The sequence below is a fragment of the Zeus faber genome, assembly GCF_960531495.2.
Source record: "Zeus faber genome assembly, chromosome: 6".
NCBI classification, from domain to species: Eukaryota; Metazoa; Chordata; class Actinopteri; order Zeiformes; family Zeidae; genus Zeus; species Zeus faber.
Window position 1 is genome coordinate 30668236 of NC_137201.1, and position 14651 is coordinate 30682886.

General features: G+C 51.2%; 2 protein-coding genes across 2 annotated transcripts in view; both read left to right on the forward strand.

The window, feature by feature from the left end:
- The window catches only part of pot1 (protection of telomeres 1 homolog), a 63004-nt gene extending 60117 nt beyond the window's left edge, over window positions 1-2887 (forward strand). Inside the window, exons 18-20 of the mRNA XM_080002718.1 lie at window positions 524-618; window positions 1469-1574; window positions 2510-2887. Coding sequence (XP_079858844.1) covers window positions 524-618; window positions 1469-1574; window positions 2510-2622 — 314 coding nt within the window. The 3' untranslated portion in view covers window positions 2623-2887. The remainder of the gene's footprint in view (window positions 1-523; window positions 619-1468; window positions 1575-2509) is intronic.
- Window positions 2888-8554: 5667 nt separating this feature from the next.
- gpr37a (G protein-coupled receptor 37a) lies at window positions 8555-14424 on the forward strand. Its single transcript, XM_080002719.1, has 2 exons — window positions 8555-9221; window positions 13175-14424. The coding sequence occupies exons 1-2, from the start codon at window positions 8640-8642 to the stop codon at window positions 13994-13996; spliced, it is 1404 nt and encodes a 467-aa protein (XP_079858845.1). The 5' UTR covers window positions 8555-8639; the 3' UTR covers window positions 13997-14424.
- Window positions 14425-14651: the final 227 nt, after the last annotated feature.

The window sequence follows — 14651 nt, forward strand, 5'->3', positions numbered from 1 at the left end:
AGAGTTTGTCTCTGGGACGACAATCCCAGATGGTTTTTATTATTAGATTTAATTCAGTTCAGCGCTCCCACTCCATGCTGTAGAGAGGGAGATAACAGTGGAACTACTACCACAACGCTCATTATGGTATGTTCTGCAACGGCGCGTGACCCTCACACAGCTTCAACTCGGCGCGTCGCAGGTTTTAACCCTCACGACGGTGAAGAAATTGGCTCAACCGTCTCCGGTGTCAAACAGGGTCAAATGCTTGATATTTTCCTGCCGTTTTGGTTTGATATGTTCGTCACATACTCCTGTAGCTTCGACAAGATCAGGCCTGTGCCGTTTGAGAGAATCCCACCAGACCTTGACTTCAGGGTTTGCACTGTGTGAGCAACTCCAACTCCTACTTTCGGGGACAGATTTAAAAAGGCTTGAAGGTTCCCTGCCTCCCTCATTCTGTCGGTCTCCCTCGTTCTGCTCCCCCTCTCTCCCTTTCTCTCTATCTCATTCTGTCTCCCTCCCTCTCCTCCCTGTCCTCCAGCTATGGGCGTGGTGCCGCTCCAGTACGGCCTCCTGATGCAGTTCGAGCTCCACGATGGAACGGAGACCCTGGAGGCTCTTCTGTGGAGAGACGCTGTACGTCGGGCTCTGGGCATTAAACGTATTAACAGTCGTGTTGTCGCCGCTTCTGGATCTGGACGTAGGGGGCATCCGGGGATCAATGCATTGGCTTTCCCAAAACTCCTTCCAAATTAAGCTTGACATTTTTTTACATTTGTTTTTATATGAAAAAAAGAAAAGAGAGCTTTTCACGCGGCTTTGTATTCTAATACGAATCAAACTGCTTTGTGCTGAACACAACAAGCGCTTCACGTGTGCAGTCGTGTGGGCTTGTTTCTTGGGAAATCTGTTTTTTGTTTTTTTGGCTGGAAATTGGAATCGGTGTTCAGAGCCATTTAAAAGAGAACAGCGCAGATAAAAAGCTTAATTCACAGAGCGTGACGGGGACGATGATCAGGAAGTCGGAAAATGAAATTCTCCTTCGTGCCAGGGGTCCACATTCAAAACAAGGGTTCGACTCCCAAGAGCGATCCGTTCGGTTCTGCTCTCTAGGACGTCAACAGGGCTTGTCAACGAAGAATCCCAAAGCAGGTTTGCAACACGTCGGGGCTCCGAGGTGTCCCGAAAATGTCCTCAGTTCAGTTTGACAAATGATAGGCTCTAAATGTCATTAAATAGTAGTGCGTTTGAATTCATGAGGTGTTGATTTCGGCGTAAACCTTTCATCATTTATGATTTTGTTCATGCATATATTTAGGGTTTTGGCCCAAATGAGTCGAGTTATTCTTAATAAGTCAACATTCCTGAAAAGACCCCAAAAAATCGGTCTTAAATGTAGTTTCAGTCTAATTAAACTGCGGTACTGTGCACTGTACGGTACACTACGATCACGTGCTAAACTGCCCCTCCCCCATTTCCTGGTCAGGAGTCGTTCTTCCACGTTTCACCCGAGGACGCGGCGACCAGCCAGGAGGCTCAGAACAGGATCCGTCGAACCGTGGACGCTCTGTGTCCGGGAGGCAGCGGCGTCGGTGAGTCACGCCCGGTAGAAAAACCGAGTCAAGCGCCTACGATCTCGCCTCCATTTTGGGCGCGGCTCTCGGATCCAGCCGACGCCTCGGCGTGCCGGAGTGGACGGAGAGGGAAGCGCAAATGACGGAGCGGCCTTCCACCTCCGCGGGGGTTCAACTCGAGGCGGCGCTCGTGAGCCGAGCGGGAGCCGTTTTAGGGCTGAAATCCTGTCCCTGCTGGATAACGGGGGTTAAAGGTCAAACCATCAACTCAACTGCTCCGAGAACGGATGGAGAGCAAGGTTTCATCCGGGGAGGCTGGGAAATTAAAAAGGCAGGCCTTCAAACAAACGCAGTCCCTCTGTCGTGTGTTGTGGTGCAGCTCTGCGTAGTTCACGATTAATTGTCATACAAATAATTGGGATTTACGATTGAATTGTCTTTTTGTTAATTTTATGTCACTACCGCAGTATGAGCCAATGGTAGCCTAATAAAACGCCACCCAACTGATGGAAATGCAGCGAATCTGCATCGTATTTGTTGCGACCTTTCTCTCGCTGGCTCAACCCCCCCCCCCCCCCCCCCCCCCCCCCTTACATTTGAATGGAAATGTGCAGTTCTGCCACAGAGTCCGACCATTTACAAAATGATCGAGATCTGCTCAAATAGCTGCGATTTAGCGTCATCATAATCATCATTTACGTAGATGATGTTTTGGTGGAGTTTGGTGTATTTCACAGAAATGAAAACCTTGAGAATAAAAATGATCATAAAATAATGTAAATAAAATAAGTATTGAAGGAAAAGGTAGGTCATGTATATAGATGTATAGATATTTGGAACAGTGTACTATGGGTTATGACACGTTAGTGTGACAGGAGCTTGCTGTGGTCTGGTAGATTCTAGCGTTAGAAGCTTATGTTGACGCTGCTTCTTGTGCGACGCTTCCTCCCCAGCGGAGCAGCCGTGGATGGATCTGTGTCTCAGCTCCTACTTGGTGGAGAAGGACGGACACGACCACGTCTGCTACCAGATCTGCCACAGCAGCGCCACCCAAGCCCAGCACTGAGTGCCAGCCAGGGGCTCAAAGGTCAACAGGAAATGGCTCCGAGATTTCGATAGGGGAATATATCGAAGTAATGGATACACTTTTTTACTGTATGTAGTATAAGAAATGTATTTATTGTTCTATTTTTGTTAGAGATAAAAGATGTGATGTGTAGATATTGTCAAAAGATGAAGCTGTCTACATTATAAATATATTTTTTAGGTTTGTAATAGAGTGCTTTATATTTCTAAATAAAAAATTTAACCATTCGTAATACATATTTTGTTCATCCTTCATATTGTTCTTGTTAATCACGTTTTTTGTCGATTTCATTTCAGTAATTAATAAAAAATCTAATTTTAAATTGATTTTCTTCCATCTTCTCAAAATAAATGTCTTCCTTTATCCTTAAAGATGTTTTTCGAGCTTCGTTTTGAATGAAGCCTTTTTAGTTTGTTGCCACCTGTGGAGAGCTGGGTGTTCACAGCAGCAGCACCACAGCACCACCACAGCAGCACCATAGCAGCAGCACCACAGCAGCACCACAGCAGCACCATAGCACCACCTGGCGACTAATAGCCGTCGTGCCTTTCTACAGCAACACAGGCTGTTCATAGTCGTGGCTTCATTCCTCGTCTGTTGAGTTGTCCTCAGCTTCTGTCTCCTGCTGATTTTTACTTTTGAATCTACATCTTTGAGGATAAGACCGGATTAAAAACTATTCTGGATAATTATAATTTCTTAACATTATTCATCCATTCGGCAAAATTTGGGCCACAAGTGGTTGAGACTGAGACTGACCTTAACAATGAAGCCAAAGTTCTAACCGTTGCTGTGTGTCAGCTTCACCCCCAAGTCACGAGCTAATAACAGCAGGTCCTAAGAAAAAATAATAATCTGGTTTATTTCATACATAATCCCACCTCTTTGGGGTGAAGCAGCCCCATCAGCGCTGCACGCTGCCGCATAATGTAAGTAGACATGTGGAGTTCCACCACTTAATAGTGCAGATTTAAATAAAATATCTGACGACTGACTTGGCACCAGCCTCCTGCCACACCTTAAGCCTTGTCACACCAAGAGACGCTCTTTGTCCCCGTCCTCTGTTTAAAGATGCTGCTCTGCAACGCGAGGACTCTCCTCTGGTTATTCTCAAACCTGAGCTGTGTGATGGATCCTGGGGCTGTCCATGAGCCCAAGCCCTCGTCAGCTCCACATCCTCTCGTCTCCTCGAAAAACTAGAAAAGTGTGTGCGTTAAGGGAAGACAAGGGTCCACGAGGCCTCCGGCTGCTGGGGGATCGGGGCGGCGTTGTGTTTGACACCTGTCCAGGTGTGACAAGCACTGACCTGACAACTTTCCAGAAAGACGGAATTAAATCACGTTGTGCACCCGACCGCTCCTTGTTCTGCGCTTCACTGCGACCGAAGCTGAAGCGCTGGAAAGTCGTCTGCTCTTCTCGACGTGACGGAGGACGCTCCTCGGCCTCGGCGGTGGAAGAATGTACTTTCCGTTTCGGTGACTTTCGCCTTTCACTCCGCTACTCTTACTGCATCGCGAACACGCTTCAAGTAAAAAAATAACAAAAAAAAACAAGATTTATATTTGCATATGTGTAAGAGTCATTATGACACCACCTATACTGTTTTGTTTCAGTAAATTGTAATTAGGGTCTGTATGAACGTTTCTCTTCAGAAAACGTTATGTGTATTTTGGGCTCTGTTATTTCAGGGCACTGGCTATGACAAGTACGTCTATTTTTAATTCTTTAAGTACATTAAAGATTTAAGTACTTATATCGTTTAAATCAAGTGGAAATGCCAAGACACAGACTAGGGGGCAGGAGGTCGAGCAGGTCGTCTAGTCTGAAGGTTGCTGGTTTGATCCCAGGCTCCTCCTGATAGCACGCTGTATTGTATCTATTGGGCCTTATTTCAGTCTTAGTATCACTGGATCTCCGCGCTGCATTTGATACAGTGGACCACACCATATAACTAGACCGACTGGAAAACTGGGTGGGACTTTTTGGCACAGTACTAAACTGGTTTAAATCCAACTTAAAGGACAGGTACTACTTTGTGTCTACAGGTAATTGCACATGTGAGCGGACAAAACTGACGTGCGGAGTTCCCCAGGGCTCCATTCTGGGGCCTCTTCTGTTTAACGTCTACATGCTCCCACTGGCTGAGATTATGGAAAGCATCAAAATATGATACCATAATTATGTAGAAGACGCGCAAATCGACATAACCATGTCACCAGGGGACTATGGTCCAATACGATCACTGAGCAAGTGCATTGAACAAATCCACAATTGGATCTGCCAGAATTGTCTCCAGTGAAACAAATACAAAAGTGAAGTAATTGCTTCTGGAGCGAAAGAAGAACGACGAAAAGTCAGCGCTCAGCTTCAATCAGTTATGTTAAAAAGCACAAACCAAGCAGGAAAATCTTGCTGTAGTCATGGAGTCAGACCTAAATTTCAACAGCCACATTAAAACAATCACAAAGTCAGCTGACTATCACCTTAAGAATATATCCAGGATTAAAGGACTTGTGTCTCAGCAGAATTTGGAGAAAGGTGTCCATGCATGTGTCTTCACTCGACTGGACGACTGTTCTACTGTAACGTGTCTGTACAGGTCTCCGTAAAAGAGGGATCAGACAGCTGCAGTTGATTCAGAACGCTGCGGCTCTGGTCCTCACTGAGACTCAGAGAGTGGATCATGTCGCTGCAGTTCTCAGATCTTCACACTCGCTTCCTGTCTGTCAAACAACTGATTTCACTGAAAGCTTTAGGGCCAAAATACATTTCTCATCTCCTGCCACGTTATGAACCATCCAGAGCTCCCAGGTCGTCTGGGACACGTCTGCTTTCCGTCCCCGGGGTCAAGACTGAGCATGGAGAAGCAGCGTTGAGTTTTAATGCACCGCATACTGTATCTGGAACAAAGTCCCAGAAAACTGCAGCAACTCTCACCTCTTTTAAATCAAGGCTGAAGACTTTTATGTTTTTATTTAACCAAATATTATTTTCTTGTACTGCACTGTCGCTTTTACTTGATTTTATGGGTTCTATTTCACAACTTTATAACGTGTTCTTCCTTTTGCAACGTGTTTCTTTTGCACTTGATGCTGCTGATGTTTTATGTAAAGCACTTTGAATTGCCTTGTTGTTGAAATGTGTTTTACAAACCAGCGAATTCACCATTTTAAATTCTAAGTCACCTTGGACAAATGTTGTCCGCTAAATGATGATGTAATTATATAATAATAAAAAAGCACTCCCTTTGATTATTTAATTCTTTCAATTACTATTACTATTTTTACCACTGTTGCCCTCCTTAGTTTTGTTTCATTTAAATCGTTCATTTGACTCCACCGGTTCCATTCATTGCTTCTCCACCTTAGTAAACCTACTGAATACTCAGCTGCGACGCCACGGCTCACCGCGAGAGGGAGCCAGAGACTCGAAGCTCTGCTCGCTGCAGGGGAGGCGCCTCAAGTTGTTTCTGAAGAGACGGAAACTTTTCGAGCTCAACTTGAACTTTGACCTCTCGTCGTCGTCCCAAAAAGCCACAGCCACACCGTGGATGTTGTGCTTGGTTGCAACAAGACAAGATGAATAAAGCGCCATGGGTTTCAAAATGTTGAGATTAATATAAAAAAGTGCAAAAATACAGGTAAATATATTCAGAAAACAATATAAAGACAATATGTGGATTAATAAATATATATTTTTTAAAAAGTACTTTGGATTTGTATTATTGTTTTAAAGCGGCAACCATAAAGGTGTCGGTGTTGGATTTCACGACGAGCCCCGGAGCTCCGTTCAAGACTCAAGCCTCCTTCCTCCGACATCCAGCGTCTCCTTCTCGTCGCCACTTTCTTCTCCCGGCGACGTCGCTCCGGGCGGCGGCGGGGTGCCCGTTCTCTTCCTCCGCGCCAGAGGCGGACCCCGCCGCCAGCGGGAGAGACAGCGTGGAGGAGGAAGAAAGAAAGAAACAGTCTTTATTAGTTACGCAACACACCACTCCACAACACATGCTTGCACACACACACACATGCACATGCTTGATGGTGGCCGGTGAAATGGCTCCTCTGCTTTTGACCCATCCTGGCTTGTCCTTCCTCCGGGGGCACAGCCAGGAGCAGTGGGCAGCGTACGTGGACGCGCCCGGGGACCAGGTGATAAGTGTCCATCGCTGGTCAGACCATGATGGTGCATGTTTTTTTTGGTGGGGGTCCTTACTGACGTGAGGTGGAGGAAACCCCATGTGAGCACGGGGAGAACCTGCAAACTCCACACAGAAAGGCTCCTGTTTGGGAGATAACCCACCGGAGCACGGTGCCAAGAGCGCCCCAGGCGGGAATCGAACCCAGGACCTTCTTGCCTCGTGCATCGTGCGGGAAAGCTTGCTTCCTGTGACGCGGCAGCGGAATTGACGCGGGATCGATGTCGAATCGAAATTTCAAGCCATTAGAAGTGTCAGTGCTGACCTCACCAGGGGTCCTCACACACAGGCTCCACTACCTACTGTACTGTATGTAGCATACTGTACCGCATACTGTATCACTGTTCAGGGTGATGCCGTATTGCTGCGCCGTACTGTTGTATACTGTGCTGTATTATCCCAAACACTACCTCACACTATTCACATTCACATGCCACTTTAAATGCACATATCTGTATATACATAGGCTTATTCCTTCTATCTATTCCATTTTATTTCATTTTATTTTTATTGTATTTTCTTCTATATATTTTTATTTTATTCTATAAGTATTCAACTTACTGTTTTTTCCTAGGACATATTGTGTGCTATCACCGGGTGCGTTGCATTACATTTCACTGCATATATGTATGAAAGTATGTATATGTATGTGACAAATAAAAATCTTGAACTTTTCTTTCGCGGGGTAATCACACGGATCACCCCTTTAAAGGTCGGACCGGTGCACTTCCCCCGCCAGGGGGCGCTCTCTCCTCTCTTACCGCCTCCGTTTCGAGGCCCTCGCTCTTTTAACTCTTCTCCTTTTCTTTTTGCTTTTGGGGTTTTGGTCCTCACGGCCCTGGCCGAGCGCGGTTGCGGGTCCGAGTCCCGCCACGCGTGAGGGCGTTTCGTTGACCCCCCGCGGTTCCCTGCGTCGTCTCCTCTGTTCGTTTCGAGGCTTTTATTTCGTGTCCTCGACGCCTCGAAGCAGCTTCAGCTCTCGTCGTGTGTGAGATGCGCTTTGCAAATAAAACCTGCGGCCTCGGCGCCACATGGAGCTTGGCACCTCCCCCTCCCCCCCCCCCCCTCTCTCCTCCTACTCTCTCCTCACTCTCCCTCCCTCCCCCCTCTCTCCTCCACCCGCCCTGCAGCTCCTCCCCTCCTCCCACGGAGTGTGGAGCGTGTGTTTATCTCTGAGATGTGACCAACTTTACACTTTTCTCCAACCTCAGGGGCAGGGACGCGCCTCCACCCTCCGGATCATCTCTCTCTCTCTCTCTCCCTCCCTCCCTCCCTCCCTCGGGGTGAGAACAGAACTATTGTTCCATTCGTGACGACGCAGCCACTGAGATGGATCCGGCGCTGGAGGTGTCCGCGCCGCCGCCCGCTTCTCCGCGCTGAGCGCCGCTTGGATGCGGAACGTCCGGACTCACTTTGCGCTTCACAAATGGACGACCCCCCGCCGCGGCGCAGCCTAGACAGCACCATGCTGCTGGGGATACTGTGCGTGTCTCTGTGTGGGGAGGCTGTTCTCGGCCGGCACCAGATAACAAAGAGCGCTTTGACCGCGGGCCACCGCGGATCCGCCGGGAGGAATGTGCGCAGTAACGCGGGCTGGCGTGAGACCCACGATCGCGCCGGAGTCGTGCGCGCCGCGTGGCCGCACTTTTCCCGGGACGCGCCGGGCACCCGGTCCGCGGGCGTGAGTCAGGCGCCCGGCGGCCCCGCGGGGAGCTTCGGGGAGGAAGGCGCACGGCGCGCCGCGCGTAAAAGGACCGCTCCGGACGGGAAGACCCCGGAGCGCGCCGACGCTGCGCCCGCTGCCATGGCAACGGACAGCGGAGGACGCGGGTATCCGAGGCCCTCCGTCGGAGGCGCAGGAGGGCAGCTTCACGGGAACGAAACCGCGCGTCGCCGCCGAGTGCGAGACGTGGAAAGTCCACGGGGAGTGGACGCGGGATTTCCCACGTGGGAGACGCCACCCGAGCCCGCGGCGCAGGTGGAGTATGAATCCACGGACCCTCCCTTCAACGAAACCACGGACTACGAGGAGTTCACGCGGCCCGACCTCCGTGACCTTACGCCGCTCGTCCCCGTGAACACGCGCACGAGGCGCAAACAAGTGAGAAACCCCTTTTACCCCCTGAGCGCCGAGGCCTACGGCGCCTACGCGGTGGTCATCATCGCCGCCATCATTTTCACCGTCGGGATAATCGGCAACATCGCAATCATGTGCATCGTGTGTCACAACTACTACATGAGGAGCATCTCCAACTCCCTGCTGGCCAACCTGGCCCTCTGGGACTTTGTGGTCATCTTCTTCTGCCTGCCCCTGGTGGTCTTCCATGAGCTGACCAAGACCTGGCTGCTGGGGGAGTTCTCCTGCAGGATCATCCCCTACCTGGAGGTAATGTTCCCCTCCTCGGGTGATATCCGTCGTCTAGGTCATCTAGAGCTGCCGTTCCTCTCCGGAGGTAAACAAACAAAGTTGAGCCTCTTTCATTGTCAAGCAAAATTTGTTCCAAAATAAGAAAGAAGCTTCAATGACCGGTCTCATGATTCCTGGACAGCAGTGAGCTGTCTTGAGGGTGGAGGTGGAGTTGATGTTGTAAATGGGCCTGAGAGCAGCGGTGGGCGTGTGGGTGGAGGTGGGGCCCGTGCAGGGAGGACAACAGTGCTGGATTGTATCAAACGGAGAGGCGGAGACGGAGGTCTGCAGGTTGGAAACAGAAACCCCGACGTGCTGTATGACTCACTTCATTCAGCATCTGTGTGGGACCGACCAACCCGGAATCTCTCTCGTCCTCTGAGTTCCTCTCAACAGAAGGACGGAGGTCGGGGGACCGGGGTCCAAGCGTCCTGCGGTCAGCTGAGCACCGACCGGACCGCACTTACACCCGAGTCCGTCTGGCTGCAACCAAATATTATATTCGAAATTAATATAAAAACAGAATAATTAAGTGGCCCTATCGATATCAACCTGCAGAGCGACTGAGCCGGGGTCGGCGGTTCCGATCCCTACGTCGTTGGGCGCGCGGGGCAAGGCACCAGCACGGCCCGGGCCAGGAAAACACGTTCCTAAGCCTCTGTCGTTTCAAAGCAGGCACAAGGTGACGCCTGTTGCGGCGGCGGTAGCACGGCGGGAGCCCAGCCAGAACCCTGCCGGGCCGGAACCCTGCCGGGCCGGAACCCTGCCGAGCCGGAACCCTGCAGGGCCGGAACCCTGCCGAGCCGGACGCCGAGCACCAAGAGGGAGACCGGACGCCCGAGCTGGGTGGAGCGGAACGGCCCCTGCTTACGTGGACAAGCCGGAGGGTTCCATGTCCGATCGAACGGCGAAGACGGCATCATTCAGGGACTAGAGCGTCGGTTGAATACGACGTCACACTGCTATTCAGGGAGAAGGATCCTGTAGCGTGGGAAACTGCGGTGGACGCCACGTGACGTCGATATCATCTCAAATCCCCTGCGATTATCCTGAGTGTAACGTCGCCCATGTCGCCCGGTCCCAGCTCCACCTCCGGCTCCTTTCTACCGCTTCGCCCAGATTAAAGGAGTGATGTTTGGGGAGGAGGGGGTGGGTTCCTAGACGGAGATTAGGACTTTGCCCCCGGCTTAATGAGGAGTCTTTATTGAAGATGGGCTCTGACTTAATCACTATCAACAGGCCAAGGAGGTCTGAGAACACGCAGTCTCCGCCGCCCGGCCGCAACGTTTCCTTTCTCTTTATGCGTCTTTAGGCGCCGGCGCCAAGCGCCACTGAGCAGCGTCCAGAACAGCTTCAGGAAGTTCCTCGGGAGCATATCCCCCCCCCCCCCCACACACACCTGCGTTTTCCAGGATTTTTCACCACCAATAAGTCTTTTAATATATATTTGTTTAATTTTCACTTAATTTACTCTGCTTGTCTGCTCTGACACCACGCCGTCACTGCGGGAACGGAGGTTTCGTCGCTTTCATTCCCGACGCCAGTTTATCTGGGGCGTGGCTGTGACAGGGCGGACGGGGAGTGTTCAGCTTCCATTATCTCACATCAGGGAAGACGAGGGGCCCGCTCGGACACCCTAAGCTTCTTAGTAACGCCGTGCTTTTGTTCCAGTCGGGCTGATCCCCCCGCCGGCCTGACCTATATGTACAGTACGTGTTGTGACGCGGGAGCCCCGCCTCCCTGACGGGGTTCCGGCTCCACCGCTGGACACGGGCCGGCGGCGCGCGCTGGGTGTGGGCGTTGGCGTTTGAGGTTTTTCGAAGCCTTCCAAACCCACTCTGTGCCGGGGCGGTGGGACTTGATTTGGGGTGGAGGGGTGCCGCCGTCGTTCCCGTTTTGAACTTGAAGGCGTGATGTAATAACACGACGGCATTATCGGTGGAGACCGGCAAGGAAAGCGCCAACATTTTGACCAACCTCGTCGCCCGGTCATGACCTTCTTGCGTTCGATCCCGGTGCCTCTGGTTCAAGACCAAAACAGGAGCAAACTGCCATGCTGCCATCCCAGCTGGAGGTGTGTGCGTGCGTGCGTGCGTGCGCGCGTGCGCGTGCATGCATGCGTGTATGTCTGTGTGTGTGCATGCATGTGTGTGTGTGTGCGCGTGCTCGCTCGCTCGCCACCGCACTTAACTGCTCCCTAACTGAGCACTTTAACTCGGTGTAACGGCGCAAACAGTTTAATGGCCGGTCGCCGTGGCAACCCCGGTGTCCTGCGCTGTCCTCCCTCCGTCTGTCACGGTGCTGTCGGACTGGTGTGCGACAGGACATCCCTGCGGGGGGGGCTCACTGAGAACTCGGAGAACTGCTTCAAATCGCGTCTTTTTGCGTTTCTTCACTTCTGGGTGAAATGCAAAGGTGATTATTGTTGACCGATGTCTTGGAGACACAAGCTGCTCTCCATGTTGAAAATATAGGTGTTGTTTAGTTGTTGGTTTAATAATATCCCTGCGTATTTATCTGGTTCTTTGGTAACAGCTGTTTCCGCCGCACAGGCATTTCAAAATGAGACAAAGGGAGAGAGGAGGCAGCTCTCCTGTTGTTCTTGACAGTTCAGGTATTTCCTTCCCCTCTTGGGCTCAGAGTGAAAGGACGTCCAGGAGCAGGCCGGCGTGATGGCTGTTCTCAGGGCAGAGCCACTTCCATGACTCGGGTGTCGTTCTATTTTTAAGAGCTGTCGACTGCAGCGGTGACACACAGTGCGCGCACACAGTCAAGGCCGTCAGCTCCCGAATGGCAGCACAATATGTGTTAATGCTCCAGACGTACACAGCCGTGCCATGAATATTTTAGCTGGGATTTCTTTTTTGGGAACCGTTCAGAGACGCCTCGGAAGCATTTTACCCCACGTCGGCTGCTTTTCATATCGGTTTCGGCTTCATTGGGGGTATGACTGATGTCGTGATTCGGAGTTTCTTTGGCTTGTTTTCACCTCGGTCACTTTTTGTAGATCCCCGTGGATCCGGACGTGAGGGCGGCGCCGCTTTGAAATGGAAACATCCTCTTTCAGCGCCGCTCGCAGGAACGTCCGGAGCCGACAGATCGTCTCGAGTGCTTCATTAAGCTATAGCGTTTTAGAGACGCAAAGCCTCCAGTCTGGAAAGACCCGGGCACGTTTTCCGTTTTGTTCGCCGTGTGGCGACGATTTGGATTTGAAGTGAACGCAGAGGATTATAAATCTGCGCGCGCTGCTGGTGATCGCAGCGTCACAGACATTTATTGACACCCAGCGGAGGTTGATGCGCGGTACGGAGACGGGAGCTCACAGCCCGCCCACCTCTGTCCATGAAGAACTCAGCGACATGTTTATATAAATCTCTACTGTCATATGAGACTAGATATCCAGGATTTTGGTAATGGTAATATAGTGATACATACACTAGTGAGTGAGTAACATTCATTGTCTCCTTCCAACGGCACCTGTCAAGGGGTGGGATATGTGAGGCAGCAAGTGAACAGTCAAGATTCAAGACTGAAGAGGTTTAGTCGTCAGTCCTTCAACAGGTTCCAGCGGGGGGCCCCCAGCAAAATTCTAGTTAAACTTCACCATTATTTAATTTGCAAGATGTCATCACCATTAGGGAAAGTCCAGTAATAATAACTAGTATAGACAGATACGGAAGTTTGGACTAAATCACACCTCACAGTAAGAATCTTTCTAAAATGGGTTAAAGAATCCAACTGAAGTCCTTTAAGTCCAACTCTGGTTGTTGAAACTATTGTGTAGTTTTATTATTATTTATGTTTTTCAAGCTGATACACTAAATATGAATTGAAATCTGATATCGCCGAAAGACAATAATCCATAACCCTTAATTATCGCCGCTTCTTAACCAAACCTCCTCTCTGCGCCTCCCCCCCTCTGGCCCCGCCAGGTGGCGTCCCTCGGCGTGACCACCTTCACGCTGTGCGCCCTGTGCATCGACCGCTTCCGCGCCGCCACCAACGTGCAGATGTACTACGAGATGATCGAGAACTGCGCCTCCACCTCCGCCAAGCTGGCCGTCATCTGGGTGGGGGCGCTGCTGCTGGCGCTGCCCGAGCTGCTGATCCGCCAGCTGGTGACGGAGGAGGGCGAGTCCCCCGGCGTGGCGCCGTGCGAGCGCTGCACCGTGCGCATCTCCACCGAGCTCCCCGACACGCTCTACGTGCTGGGCCTGACCTACGACGGCGCCCGGCTCTGGTGGTACTTCGGCTGCTACTTCTGCCTCCCCACGCTCTTCACCATCTGCAGCTCGCTGGTCACCGCCCGCAAGATCCGGCGGGCGGAGAAGGCCTGCGTGCGCGGCTCCAAGAAGCAGATCCAGCTGGAGAGCCAGATGAACTGCACGGTGGTGGCACTGGCCATCCTCTACGGCTTCTGCATCATCCCCGAGAACATCTGCAACATCGTCGTCGTGTACATGGCGGCCAGCGTCCCCCGCCGGGCGCTGGACGTCCTGCACCTGCTCAGCCAGATGCTGCTGTTCTGCAAGTCGGCCGTCACGCCCGTGCTGCTGTTCGGCCTGTGCCGGCCGTTCACGCGGGCGGTGCTGGACTGCTGCTGCTGCTGCTGCGAGGAGTGCGGACCGCCGGCCTCCTCCGCCACCGCCACCACCAGCGACAACGAGGCCACCACCGCCGAACTGGAGCTGTCGCCCTTCAGCACCATCCGCGAGGAGGCCTCCACCTACAGCGCCGTGGGGACGCACTGCTGAGGGCGGAGGCCACTGTAGCAGCTGGTACAGGAAGAGGGGGCGTGTCCCGGTGGCCTCCTGGACGTTGTTTTAGGAATTAAATGCAGGGACCGAGCATCGGGACTTGAAGGTAATATTCGCACGTGCTATGAATTACCATGTGTGTGAGAAAAGAAAAGAAAAAGAAAATGAAAAAGAGTCCAAATCAGCACATTTAGCATTTTCGGGACAGGCTCACTGTCCATTCTGTGTTTACACACTTTCCATATGAGGGCGCACCCTCAGTGTGTTTAGTTCAACTTGAATATGAGAGTTGATAGCAGTTAGTATTAGCTCACCAGTATTCAGTTTTTCAGTTTGCACTTCAGTCTTGTGTTTCGATCGGTGATTCTTTTATCTTATTTGTGAATTTTGTCATTTAGTTTGCCGACATTCTTCTGTTTCTTTGTGCGTCCACGGTCACGCTGAAGGTTCACAACAAGGCCTTCCTTAGTGTGGTCTGGGTTTTTTTTTTTTTTTCTGGTGACTCCTGTGAATCCGTTCTTCACTCTGTGTTTAATAGCAGAAAGTGTACGAGACGCTCCTGACATTCTGGGATGTCACGGAGTGCTCCTAGTCAATAACTGTCACTTCAATAAAAAGGAGACAAACTGAAATCCGATGCTATTTTTTGGAG